This window comes from Macadamia integrifolia, chromosome 10, assembly GCF_013358625.1.
Source record: "Macadamia integrifolia cultivar HAES 741 chromosome 10, SCU_Mint_v3, whole genome shotgun sequence".
In the NCBI taxonomy this organism is placed as follows: domain Eukaryota; kingdom Viridiplantae; phylum Streptophyta; class Magnoliopsida; order Proteales; family Proteaceae; genus Macadamia; species Macadamia integrifolia.
This window is the reverse complement of record NC_056566.1, coordinates 10,664,082-10,677,605: the sequence shown is the minus strand read 5'-3', so window position 1 is coordinate 10,677,605 and position 13,524 is coordinate 10,664,082. Positions and strand designations below refer to the sequence as shown.

Here is a 13,524-nt window from a genome sequence, read left to right as displayed (position 1 = left end):
ATTTATACAGAGTAGTGGTTGATTTTTGAAGGAAGACAGTAACAATTTTGCACTTACCAAGCTCCTCTGACATTTTTCTCATAGAAAGTGGTTTGTTTGGCAGTACAGAAGGTGACAAGCTCATATGTAGTAGTGGATGCCCAAAAAGGAAAAAAATTAACATATATTGGTGTCATTAAATAAAAGAAGCACACTCTAATACTTGCTTTAGGAAAAAAAATCCAAACAAACTACCTACTTTAGTTTCTGAACTAAAAGCACCAATCAAAAGACAGATCTAATGTCTGACATCAATTTTCAATTCAGTCCTCAATCTTCTAGCAATCAAATAAACAAATATGAAGACAAAAGATGTAGAGCCTTTTCTTTAGAACTTATTCCTTTATTTATAAGCAACAATTTATTGAAGAAGTAAAAGATAAATATACAGCAACCCCTTGTTTTGCCAAATTATCCACCCAGCTCATTGCATATTTTTGGTTTCCATTAAAATAAGATGCATACAAGAACCTCTTTCTTCTGATTTCCACTCTTTAAGTGTCTCGCACACAAAGAAAAAACAAAACCCAAATCCACATGTGTCTCACTCAACACGTCTTTGATTTCTATTTGAAAGAAAAAGAAAGAGGGAAAAACGGTGCATTAAAATAACAAGCAAAAGAGGATTCAAACGGGAGCCGAATGGCACGTTCTAGGGTTCAATGATGAAAAGATGGGGGTTCAAATGATGAAAAGATGGCAAGTCTTCTTGACGAAAAAAAGGTTTTTCTTGCAAAGTGGGTGAAATCTGGTTACAAATACAAAAGAAAAAAATTCATATCAAAAGAAAAAAAAAAACAAAGATTTGTAAGTCTAGATTGCGGCCATGGTCAGAGGAGCACACTGTCCCCCACCTGTATCAGAGAACACCGCTGCCCTTGAATTGCCACTCCCTGCGCACAACCCATCACACCTACAATTCATCCCTGAAACACCCACTGCCACCCACCTTTCATCCCTGTAATCAGCACTGCCATCACCGCCTACACCATCCCTGTAATTCCTCACGCACCACCGAAAACCCGCCCATCATCCTCATCGCACCACGTCACATGTGAAGATTCGAAGGTCAACGACGATTCACAAGTTGCAGGTCGTCGGGTATGATGCTCCTTAGAGAATCAGGGATGGAAAAGAAAAAGAGGGGTGTTTTGAGGAAAGGGTAACAATGTAAAGTCACATCTGGCATAAGCGTAATTGGGCATTTATGAATTTATTGTCAAGTGATGTCATCACTTCACAGTCCCCTGCTAACGGACTGGGCTGCTTGTAAGATTTTTTTAAAAGTAAGGGAAGTTCGTGTAATGTTTCCAATCATGGGAGCGGATGGTGTCATTAGGATGTAGTACAAGGGAGGGCTACATAATTTACCCATTAAACAAATATGAAAACTAAAGATGTAGAGCCTTTTCTTTAGAACTTATTTCCTTAATTTTTAAGCAAACATTTATTGAAAAAGTAAAAGATAAAGATATAACAACGTTGAAAAGAGAGAAATAATAACCCATGGATCTCATAGCCCTGTAGATTATTACAACATCTCGTTAGCTTACGCAAAACATAAACATGGTCCCACAACCCCTTGTTTTGCCAAATCAACCACCTAACTTATTAGCTACTTTTGGTTTCCATTGAAGTAAGATGTATACAAGAAGCCAGAAACGAAATCAGTCTCATATGTTAACTGGTAAGAGTATCACCATGGATCTTCACTTGAGATTTGCATCCATTGAATCAAGGATTGGCCTTAAGCAGTTAAGCCCCTATCTGTTTGCACTTATCATGGATGAATTAAGCAAGAGCATTCTAGATTCGGTTCCCCTGTGTATGCTCTTCGATGATGACATCGTCTTAGTGGATGAGACTAAGCAGGGATTAGAGGTAAGTTTGACCTATGGAGATCTACCTTGGAAACAAGAAGCTTTAAGATTATAGATCCAAGACGAAGTATGTGATGTGTAACTTTAGCAACTCTATGTTGGACGGTGATATGTGAAAATCAAGGAGAGAGAGATTCCTCAAAGCGACTATTTTAGATATCTGGGGTCAACCATAAATAAAGAATGCGACAGAGGATGATGTTTCACAAAGTTTTAAAGTGGGATGGATGAATGCAGAGGTGCGTCCGGACTATTGTGTGATCGGCGTATCCCTTTAAAGCTTAAGGGAAAATTCTATAGGACTGTTGTGCAACCAGCTATGATGCATGGGCATAATGTTGGGCAGTTAAGAAGTTCAATATAGAGAAGCTATGTGTAGCTGAGATGAGGATGCTAAAATGGATGTGCGGCAAAACTAAGAAGGATAAAGTAAGGAATGAGCATATTATAACTGATTTGGGAGTTTCACCGATCAAAGACAAGCTCTGCAAATGGCATTTGAAGTGCTATAGTCTTGTTCAAAGGAGGCCTGAGGACGCCCCAGTAAGGATGAGTGATCTGATTCAAATTGAAGGAGCTAAAAGAGCCACAGGCAGGCCTAAAATGACCATAAATGAAGTGGTGAGAAATAACATACATGGTCTGGGTCTTGTCCCAAGTATTACCTTGTATAGAGCCTATTAGAGGCAAGGATCCATGTTGCCGACCAAATATAGCTATGATTCTCTTGTCTTGTTGGGTTGAGCCTCTTTCCTTTTACTCTTGTCTTTCTACTCTCACCTTTCTTCTCTCATCTCTCATCTTTGCATCTATTTTGTTTTGACCATTTTTTTTTCCCTATTTTGTTTTGAAAGGATCCATATAGTCGACCCATTAAGTTGGGATAAAGCTGTAATTGTTGTTGTTGTTGGAATCACATAGTAAGAGCAGTGTCATAGATTTTAATTTTCTTTCAAGTTTAATAGGAAGTAGCAGAAATTCCATCATCCATTTCAGCATATCCACTTGTAGACCTGCATTATCCAACAACTTACAAGTGTCTATGCAACAATGGTTAGATAATGGTCTCAGCTTTATTTTTAGGCTATAGTTGTCAAGGCGTCGCCTTGGCGTCCAGGCAGTTTGCCTAGGTCCTAGGCAACTGTCGCCTTATTGCATTGCATATCGACTTATATTTTTGACTTATTCATGTTGAATATCATTTAAGTACATTATTTAAGATATTATTCATAAATAAGCAAATACCTTCTATTTGAATCGAATAAAAATAGTTTAAAAATCAAATTCTAAAAAGATAAAAAGTCAACCCCTTAATCCAAGAACAAAAATTGGATTTTTTATTGAAGGAGCGATTTTCAACTTTCAAATGTTGTGCTTTTTCTCAATTCTGAAAATTTTATAAATCTTATCATGGTAAAACATTGATAAAAACTAAAAGTCCAGTAAAATAATCTTTAGTTTTGATGTTTTTAAAATTATTTTCATTCAGGCAATTTTAACAGTATTCGCGCACTTTAATATAAGTTTGATCAGAACATAACTTTGTCATTACAACTCAAATTTAAGCAATCTTACACTTGATGGGAAACTAGTTTTGTGCTATGCCTAATACAAAAAGTCTCATGCAAAAAATAAAATCATTTGAATAGTAAAACTTATTATAGAACAAGAGCATTTTTTTGAATGTTGATTTCTTATGACTTAATGTGACTTGATGTTAATCTTTGATGAGTTGATGTGGCTTAGTGTTGATTTTTGATGATTTGATGTGGCTTAATGTTGAATTTTGATGATACAAGGTATCTGTAGCATACTAAATAATGTTAAAAAACAGTGAAAATAATAACACTTTGTCACCTTGTTCGCCTTAAGGTGGGGGTATAGTCGTCTAAATGCTTAGTCAGCCCTCCCCCGCCTTGACGTCGTGTCAACTATGTTTTTTAGCACCTAATAACCATTGGCAAACTTTTTGATTGCTCTTAGGTCTGATAGTGGAAATCATCTAGTGTCAATCTATCCAGATCAAACTCCTCAAATAGGCAGCCAGAGAATTTTTCTTTAATTTGATCAATAACAATTTCATGGGAAAAACTATCCAAAAAAATTCATAGGAACAGAGAAAATGAAATACAAACCCACAATGCATTTGAATATGACATTCAGCCTCTCTTTGATTCGTTGAGAGTAATTGAACTAGTAGTGCATTAAAAAAATGCATTTAATGCCAGGGAAAAATTGGCAACAAGATTGCAATGAGTTCTCAAGGCCTTCATTCAGGCAATCCTTCATCCCCTTTTCTTTAAACCCAAGCAACATTCACTCTCTTTCTAGGCAAGCAATAAGTATCCCCTTCCCAATCCATATGAGGTACTAAGACATCAAACGTACCACATTAATAATTCAATGCTAATTAGAAAAGGTGGGGAGTAAAGAAAGTGGAAGCCAGCTGATAAGCTCATTGGGATACTGTTCATTTACTTGTATAGGTATATTAATGGGTATCAATTAATGCTCCCTTCAATGCATGATCTCCAAGCAAGCAAGGAAACTGGAATTTATAAAGATACAATGATACAGTAACATGGTTGAACAGGATAATGTCTCAACTTACCATCTTCCAATGACTCAAGCCCTACACTAGAACAGGTTGGAGTAAGTTACAAAAAAAAAAAAAAAAATGAGATAAAGTAGTAAAAAATCAACATACAGAACAAAGATTCATAGTTGTCTAGGCGCCTTGGTCGCCTAAGCATCCAGGCGCTTTGGTCGCCTAGTTGGTCTCACCTTGCGTCTAGGCCCCCGCCAATGCCTAGGATATGTAAAAAAAATTACCGACTTGACCCAGGCCTGGTCACTGCGACCCCTTTGTGAGGAGGCATCCCTTCTCCTGAAGTCTTGTGCCCCTAGGTATTCTCTACATGCCCACCTATGTCGGTTTTGCTTATGCAATGGCTTATAAGGAGGTAGTTGGAGTGACGCGCTTTATTGGAGATTCTTGAGATCAGGGATTTTCTAGCTAAATGAAAGAGTGGATAAGGATGTTGTTTCCAGGGTTACAGTAGTGAAATAATGGGTTTGAGTACTTTATGCAATGGCTAATGGCCTTAATGAAGTTCAAATTATGGCTTTGCAAAATATTATGAATCAGTTTTATCACCAAATCCATTAGCAAAGGAGAAACGTAATTTTTGGAAACCAAGTGGACACTGGAAAATTAATGAAATAAAGCAGGGACTAACAAACTTGGAAGCATCTAAGGACAGACATTTCTAGGAAGCTTATAAGAGAATGATGAGGAAAGTTATCCCCCTACCTGACTTTGTATTAGGAAACTTGGTGTATTCTAATTCATATCATACATCATCACACAACGTTTAAAATGACGCTCACCAACCACGCTATTAAATTGACCAAGTTCATTCTGACAACAAACACATTAGAAATCATTCAATGTGAAGAACAAATCATTCTAAATCAAAAGTCAAACGCAGCAGGGCCTGCTTGCCATTGTTTCGCCACATACCAACCTTTTTTTCTTTTTGGTAAGGACCAAATACCAACCACTTGTTCTGTTTTTCACCTATTGTGCGATGCATCTCTGCTCTTTTTAGTGCTAGAGCTCTCCATTTATGGTCAAAGCAAAGCTTCCAAAACTTTCCACTGAGCAAGACCCGGTTTTAGGATTTAAACCTTTCTAGCACTAACTTTAAGTAGAAATACCGCAGAACGGAAACGACAGACAGAAAGAAAGAAGTCCGATGTATGTGGAATTCAATTCTTCCATTTCAAATAAATCAACGATACCGAGTTTGGTTCTTCTATTCGTTTTAAGAAAGCTTTCCCCAATTGCATACTCCATAGTTAACCCAGGAAAATAATAAATGTGCAATTACTGTTTAGAGCAGCTGAATAGAGCAACTACTAAAAGAGTAAAAGGTGGGCAGCAAAAGAATTTCAACATTTAACTTTGGAAAGAAAAGCACATCAACAACCGTACCGGAACCAGAAGAAACCAAATTGAGCAGAGGAAGAAGAAGGATCATCAGTGACAGCATCTTCCTTCGCCAGAATCAAATTCATATCAGAAAAACCCAGAAAGCTCAAACTCAAATGCGATGAAACTCTTGAGAAGACAACCCGAGAAGTCCCCGGAAAACCCATTCCATCGTCCCAACTCTTCATCCCCGTCAGCCTCCGAGCTGAACAATTGCATGACTCCAGCTACCTCAGAGCGTCCAAATAAGCATGTGGTCATGAAATCCTGGCTCTAGGAGAACAATGCAGGTTGGCTTGCAGATCCATGGAACATGGGCGAGCTTCCAGAGAGGGCTTTTAGGTTTAGCCCTGATGAGACAAGAGCAGATCCATTTTGTAAAAGAATAGTGGATCTTGATAAGGTACAATGAAACAAGCAAAAGATTGAGAGTAAGAACAAGTCCCAGATCTTGAGAAAATGAGGACTATTTACTACTGTTAACTGCAAGCTAGAGAGAGAGAATGAGGTGGTTTCTTGCTTTTTGGTTTGGCTTACCGCTCTTTCTCTCCCACCTTTCTCTCTCTCTCTGTCACTGACTCACTGGGCTTTGAGTAGGTTTTGCAGGTAGGTCCCTTAATTTTGCAGTTTTGTCCAAAAAGTATCTTTCCGTTTTTTCTTTCCCTTCCTTTTGACCTTTCTGGAGTAATTTTATCACTTTTATCATCTATCTTTAAATTTCTGTAGGGAGGGAGAATGGAGCGCCACAACAAAAGCTATATAAGGGGCTTTTCTTTTTTTCTTTTTTTTTTTTAAGTAAAAAAAAATTAAAAGTTAAGAAAAAGTTAGCCCATTGTTCACAAATGAAACACAATGATAAAGACTTATGGCCCACCTCACATGTGGGTTCACTAGATTATCAATACCCACAAATGAGGACCCGAATGTCCAACAACTGACGCTCCAACGATCGTCCAACGATCTAAATCCAAGGGTTGGGATGATTTAGTCACACATCCCAACACTTGGGGATTTGCGTCCAAACAATTCCAGCCCTTGGATGGATCATTGGACACTCTTTGGCGTTGGAGGCTCTTTATATTGTTTAAAATCCAAGTGGCAGACACATGGACCCTTTTAAATGTCACATGTAAGCCCATCCTTTTTTGAAGAAAAAAATATTTTATTAATATATAAAATATAATTAATGGGGAAGTGTTTTATGTGGAGAGAGTAGCATCCAATAGTCTTGTCTCCCTTCTCTTTTATGTGAAATGATCGATATGCACCAAACAAAGAGATAGATAGTGAGGCTATCCATGGAGGCTGGGCTTCCTCACAGATAGGGGTGTCAAACCCTAAGTCGAACCGGTAAAATCAGTCAGACCGAACTGATAACAGTCTAGACCAAACCAAACCGAAGCCTTATTAGTTCGGTTTCGGTTTAGAGTATTGCAACCTCAAAACCAAACCGAACTGCACCGAAAACCGGATGAACCCAAAACCGGCTCAAAACCCAAAAAAAAATTGAAACCAAACCGATAAGAAACCGAAACACTCCAAAATTCGTTAAAAAACCAAATTTTTGCATAGTTTTGTATACATTTGTATGGAAAGTCGAATCCAAACTGAACCAAAAATTGAAACCAATCTGATTATAAACTGATTTAAGAAACCGAAAACAAGCCAAAACCAAACCGCACCGAAACCGAAACCAAACTGAAACCAGAATTTCCTTATTGGTTCGGATTCGATTTCAACCTTCCCACACCGAAACATACTCAACCCAGACCAAAATCGAGCCGGACAGACCCGTTGACACCCCCTACTCACAGATAATATTTCTACATAATTAAATTAAGAAAAAAAATCATGTTTCAGAGCGTTATCTATTTCAGTGCTCCTATATGCCTATCTCGAAAAAAGATCTCTCTAATATGTGGGGTGTCCAATCAGGCATTTGATGACTAGAAAGATCCGGGGCACACACCCTTGTGTTGGGGTTCGTGTTTGGGTCCTCTCAACCATCAGATGTCTTGGTTGAGTTCCCATGCATTGGAGAGGAGATGGATCCGTCTATCTCACTCATGCCCCTTGTTTGAAGAAAAAGAGATAAACACGAGGAGCGCTAGCTTAAATTACATTAGGCTCTGTACTGTAACGTTTCTAAAAAATGGGTTATGATGTTTTTTTTTATTTTTTTTGAAACAGAAATGAGGTAAAATCTGTATGGGAAGCCTGGTTCAATTTCTTGTTTTTTTTTAAATGAACCGGGCACTTATAAGACTTTGGAATCCTTTTTTTGGAGCATGACATACTTGCTTTTCACTTTCAGAATTGATTATGAGCAAAAGGCGTCGAAACATATGTAGCACTTAAGTTACGAAGGGTAAATGGGGAAATTACCCTCAAAACATAACAAAAGGTATGTTTCAAGGGTATTGTAAACCCTAACCCCACTTTACACTTGGAGAACATATAGAGAAGAGAAGAGGAGATAAGCAAAGCTGAAACGAAGAGCAGAGTTGTCACCATCTTCGATCTGCCATCCGTCCGTGAGGTGGGATGCATTCGCTCTCTCTCTCTCTCTCTCTCTCTCTCTCTCTCTCTCTCTCTCTCTCTCTCTCTCTCTCTCTCTCTCTCTCTCCACTGATTTTGCTTATTTTGCAAGTTTTCTGTTGTTCCAGAGAGTTCGAGCCTTCAAGGTTTTCTGATTTTGCTTATTTTGCTTATTTTGCAGGTTTTCTCTCTCTCTCTTTCTCTTTCTCTCACTCTCGTTCCCTTTCTTTATTGATCTCTTCTCCCTCTGCCCCCCTGAATTTGTTCTTGTTCTATGGTTTAGCAGGTCGAGGGTTTTGGACTCCTCTGTGCACGAAGACGCACAAGATCTGCGAGGTTTCTTCTATCACTTCAGTAGGGTTTGAACTTTGCTCAGAGGTATGCCCCCTTCCCTTCTCTAATCTCAGTTCATCCTTTTCTTGTGAGGCTCAGAGTTATTAGGCTGTTGCCGAATCTAAAGGCTGGTTTGGTGTGTTTAATCATCTCAAGATTTACTGGTTTATTTTTATTCTGTTTCGTCTTATACAATACATATGTCATCTTATACAATACATCTCGGACTTTGGAGCTAATAAAATCCATGACAAGAATATCTTCTTTCCACTTAGTTAATCTATTAGAGTGAGCCAGCATTTTTCTTACTAGAAATTCAGTCCCTCCTCACTCTTCTTATTATTGTCCTATAAACTTTGCAACTCTTTTTTGTATCATCTGCTCCTGTTGGGTAGGAAGGGTTTCTATTTATGGTGTCTCCCCCATTCTAGGACTTAATTGTGATGCTTGAAGTAGACTTAGCAAGATAGTTCACTGATGTTGTATGCAAAAGTTTATATGCATATGTTCTTGAAGTTATTATGACTTTTTTTACCATTTCCCTTTTCAAGCCCATCAACTTATTGGTCCCTACCTTCTCCATGTTGCAAGTGGTATTGTAATGCTGCTGTTGACATTTCCTTCGGGCTACCAACATAACCTTCTATATATCCAGATTTATTATTTTGTCATTTGTCATCTTGTTTGTAAGTTTTATCATATTCCCAATTCATCCAGTGATTTTGGATTTTCAAATATGGAACAGATTTTGGAGTATGAAACTTCTATAGCTCAACTATTTATGTTCCGAATGACTTGGCTTGGTTGCACAAGATTTTCTTTATGATAATAAAATCCCCCACCTGGGGGTTGAGGGTTTGGTTGTCAACAAAATGTTGGGATCTTTTCTATTCTCTTCTACATTTTGTCACTTGTGGTGCAGCATGACAACTCGTATATTCACAGAGTGAAAATTGTTTGGTGATCAAGACCTTTGCAATCATTATCTGTTGCACCATCTGTTAAATTTTTTGCTCATTGTTTCTTTTCCCATATGAGAATTGACTCTCCCAATTGGTTTCCTTTTTTATATATAAGAATGACACCCCCTTGGTGGGTGGGGAATTTGTTTGCTCTCATGGCAAGTTTTGACTTCCTATTTATTTGCTCCCTTGTAGTTTTTACTGCTCAAGCTCTCTCTGTATGATTTCTTCACTTCTATGTGATTTTCAGGAAAAAAGGATATAAACTAATAAGCCATTGTGTGTATGTGTGTGTGTGTGTTTGTTTTGTTTTTTTAAGGGCAGATTGTTGATTATAAGAGGGCTTACTGTAGTAGGTATTTGCATGACATCTTGAAAAAAATATCATAATTATTATTGACATTAAGGATGTTCATCTGCATGTTGGATTGTCAAACATCTCATATTGACATGTGCCTCCATATATTTTTCTTCCGTTTCATTTGAACTCCATTGGATGTGCTTTGGAATTTGGGTTTTCTTTTTGTAGTAAGAGCAGCTGTGATTGGTGATCTGGTTTGGATGGTGGTCATTGTTAGATTAATGGTGTCCATTATTTGAAGATAGTTGATAGGTCTTGAGAATGTCTCAGATTGCAATCTTAAATAGTTAAAATTAAAGAGATGAAGAAGGGGTTTGAATTCACCTAGCCAATCAAAGCTAACTCTTTAAATCCATTGATGTTCAGATTTTTATCAATTATAGCGAGTACATATGTATTCTAGTAAAGATGCAATAAATTTTTGTAATACCTAATGGCCATTTGTTGGATACTTATGGTGGTCTACAAGATATATTGTTAGTTACACATAATAGCCATTTGTTGCTACTATATATACCTGAAAATTTCATGTTCCTGCTAGTTTTCTTGTGAATGCCACTGGTTCATTTTAGTACAGCCCAATATGTATTCAAAACCTCATTTGAAGGCCTTTGAAAGCCCTGTGTGAGTAAGGTCATAGGGGTTTCATAGATTAAGGGTTAGGGTGCCTTGGTGAAAATCAGTGTTTTCAATTTGGATTTTAAATTCATGTTCTTTTTTTTTTTGGTAAAATAGTGAGAAAATGTCAACTTCAAAACAAGCAGTTAATGAGACTGCAAAATGGAGCCAAGCAAATGTAGACACCCTTATTGTTCTGATGGTAGAGGAAGTTAAGAAAGGAAATAGGACTACTTCGACTTTTAATAAAGCTGGTTGGAACAACATTGCCAATAACTTCAAAGAAAAAACTAGGGTCAACTATGCCATTGTACAGTTGAAGAACAAAGTGAACAAACTGAGGCAGGATTATAGTCAGTTTAAGAAGCTATTGGAGACAACTGGTTTTGGTTGGGATACTGCTTCAAGAACTTGTACTGTTGATGATGAATCCATTTGGGAATCGCATATTAAGGTATGCTCAATTTGTATTTAATTTGAGTATTTTGAAATGCCAGGATATATCAATTCAAGTATTTGATTATGAGTATTTTTTATTTATTAGGATAACCCTACTTGGGCACGATTTAAGAAGCACAGACTACCACAATGGCCAGAACTATGTATGGTATTTGGTGAAACATATGCAGACGGCGAAGGAAGTGGGACTCAAACAACCGTGTTGGAAACTATGGGGGCCAATGATGCTAGGAATATGATTGAGTCTTGTGATGAGTCAAGTTCCGCTGATGAAGTTACTCCATTAGGTGATACTCAAACTAAAGTAGTGGAAAAAAGGCCAGCTACTAAGCATAGGCATGATAGGACTCCAAATACGAAAAGGAGGAGGAGCAAGTCTAATGATTGGTCAATGGCATGCAAGGCAATTCAAGATATGAGTAAATCAATGATAGAACGAGATGCGAGCATGTCCACTGCTTCAACCCAAAAAGCGGACCAGATGTACGGGATTACTAGGGCCATGGAGGTGCTTGAGTCAGGATATGAGTTAGATGAAGCACTATACGAGAAAGCACTTTGGAAGTTAATGGCTGACCCGTAATGGAGAGAAGCATTAATTTCCTGCCCTCCTCATCGAAAGTCAATACTCCTTCGTACCCTTCAGTAGTTTACTTCTTGAAAAGTTCTTTTAATTAGATAGATTGATAACTCTACTTGGATTGTGCCTTGACACTACTTTTAACTTTGATGGTTTGCTATGTTTTCCTTCATTTTTTAAGATGTTATGGATGACTGTGTCTTGACTTTTTTTTATAACTGTAGTATTTGATGTCCTGAATATTTGTTCATTGTACCTTGACACTACTTTTAACTTTGATGCTTTGCTATGTTTTCCTTCATTTTTTTAAGATGTCTTGGATGATTGTGTCTTGACTTATTCTTCTAACTATAGTATTTGATGTCTTGGATATTTGTTCAAAATTATGGTTTGATGTGTTTGCATATTTCTAATTTTATATTATAGGAATGGATCAAAGAATGATCGCATCTAGGGAACACATTGAACAAATGGAAAGGGATGACAATGATGCAGAAATCATGATGTGTATGATGTTGTTGATGAAAGCACGTGATTCATTATACACTAGAGAGCCCATATGAGATAGTAAATTGACAGGACCAGAGTGAGTGAGTGAGGTTCTAAACGGACATATAGACAGATGCTATGAACAGTATAAAATGGAACGCCATGTCTTCCTCAACCTTGAAGCATTAATGCGACAACGTGGTTGGTTGGAAGATAGTCGATATTTAAGAGTGGATGAGCAGTTGGCAATGTTTATATCTATCATTGGTCACAATGATAGGTATAGAGACATAGCAGAACACTTTCAGCGTTCTCTTAACACTAGAGGTGAACACTTTAAGAAAGTGTTACGTGCTTTCATACTACTGGGACCAAGAGAATATCAAACCTCCAAACTTCAGTCATTGCCCTAAACAGATTCTTGAAAAATCAAAGCTCTATCATTTCTTCAAGGTATGTTGCTTATAATTAAAACAATGATTATGTTGTTTTGTAGTTATACGTGGTTTGATTTGATGAATCCATGTATTGGTACTAGGATTGCATTGGCGCGATTGATGGCACTCATGTCAGTGCTTTTGTACCTCTACCCAAACAAATACCGTCCATAGGGAAGGAAAGGAGATACGACTTGGAATGTTATGTGTGCATGTGACATTAACATGAAATTCACTTTTGTGTACGCTGGTTGGGAGGGTTCTGCAAATGATTGTCGCGTATTCAATAAGGCATTGAATAACCCTAAATTTGAATTTCCTCATCCTCCACCTGGTACATTCTAAATCTTAACCTCACCAGTTGATTATGCTTTATTTTATATATTGTGTTGATTCATTACTTTTCACTTTACGTGCTAGGTAAATATTATGTGGTTGATTCTGGTTATCCATCTACTACTGGGTTCTTGACACCGTTCAAAGGACAAAGATACCATCTAAATGATTATAGGAATAGACGTCCAAGGACAGCAGTAGAGCTATTTAATAATAGACACTCTTCTGTTAGGAGTGTCATAGAGCGCCGTTTTGGTTCTTTGAAGAAGCGCTTCCCAATTCTCAGTAAAATGCCATGTTTTCCACTGAACACCCAAACATGCATCGTCATTGCTTGTTGTGCACTTCACAACTTCATTCGGGAGGAAGAAATTGCAGACAAGAGTTTTGAGGAGTTTAGTAAAAATTGGCGGAATCAGGAGCCTAAAGAAATTCAAGATTATGTACCACTGGCTCACATTAGTATAAGCTTAGCAGAAAGAAAAAGACATATGGATG

The 13,524-nt window shown here is 37.6% G+C and overlaps 2 protein-coding genes across 3 annotated transcripts in view; one reads left to right on the top strand and one right to left on the bottom strand.

Annotated features, from left to right (window-relative positions):
* The window catches only part of LOC122091047 (receptor-like serine/threonine-protein kinase ALE2), an 8,306-nt gene extending 1,828 nt beyond the window's left edge, over positions 1–6,478 (bottom strand). The window contains exon 1 of one of the 2 annotated variants that reach the window (XM_042660858.1): positions 5,917–6,478. In XM_042660858.1, coding sequence (XP_042516792.1) covers positions 5,917–5,974 — 58 coding nt within the window. In that variant the 5' untranslated portion in view covers positions 5,975–6,478. The remainder of the gene's footprint in view (positions 1–5,916) is intronic. The other variant, XM_042660859.1, reaches the window with a different exon arrangement.
* A 2,259-nt stretch (positions 6,479–8,737) lies between these two features.
* LOC122090601 lies at positions 8,738–11,994 on the top strand. Its single transcript, XM_042660240.1, has 3 exons — positions 8,738–8,829; positions 10,843–11,179; positions 11,270–11,994. The coding sequence occupies exons 2-3, from the start codon at positions 10,850–10,852 to the stop codon at positions 11,765–11,767; spliced, it is 828 nt and encodes a 275-aa protein (XP_042516174.1). The 5' UTR covers positions 8,738–8,829; positions 10,843–10,849; the 3' UTR covers positions 11,768–11,994.
* Positions 11,995–13,524: the final 1,530 nt, after the last annotated feature.

What these genes read in the sequence shown, in the direction of transcription:
- LOC122090601 (XM_042660240.1), top strand. Translation starts at nt 10,850, where the DNA reads ATGTCAACTTCAAAACAAGCAGTTAATGAGACTGCAAAATGGAGCCAA. An exon ending in TTTGGGAATCGCATATTAAG is followed by an intron (nt 11,180 to 11,269) that starts GTATGCTCAATT and finishes TTTATTTATTAG; the next exon opens with GATAACCCTACTTGGGCACG.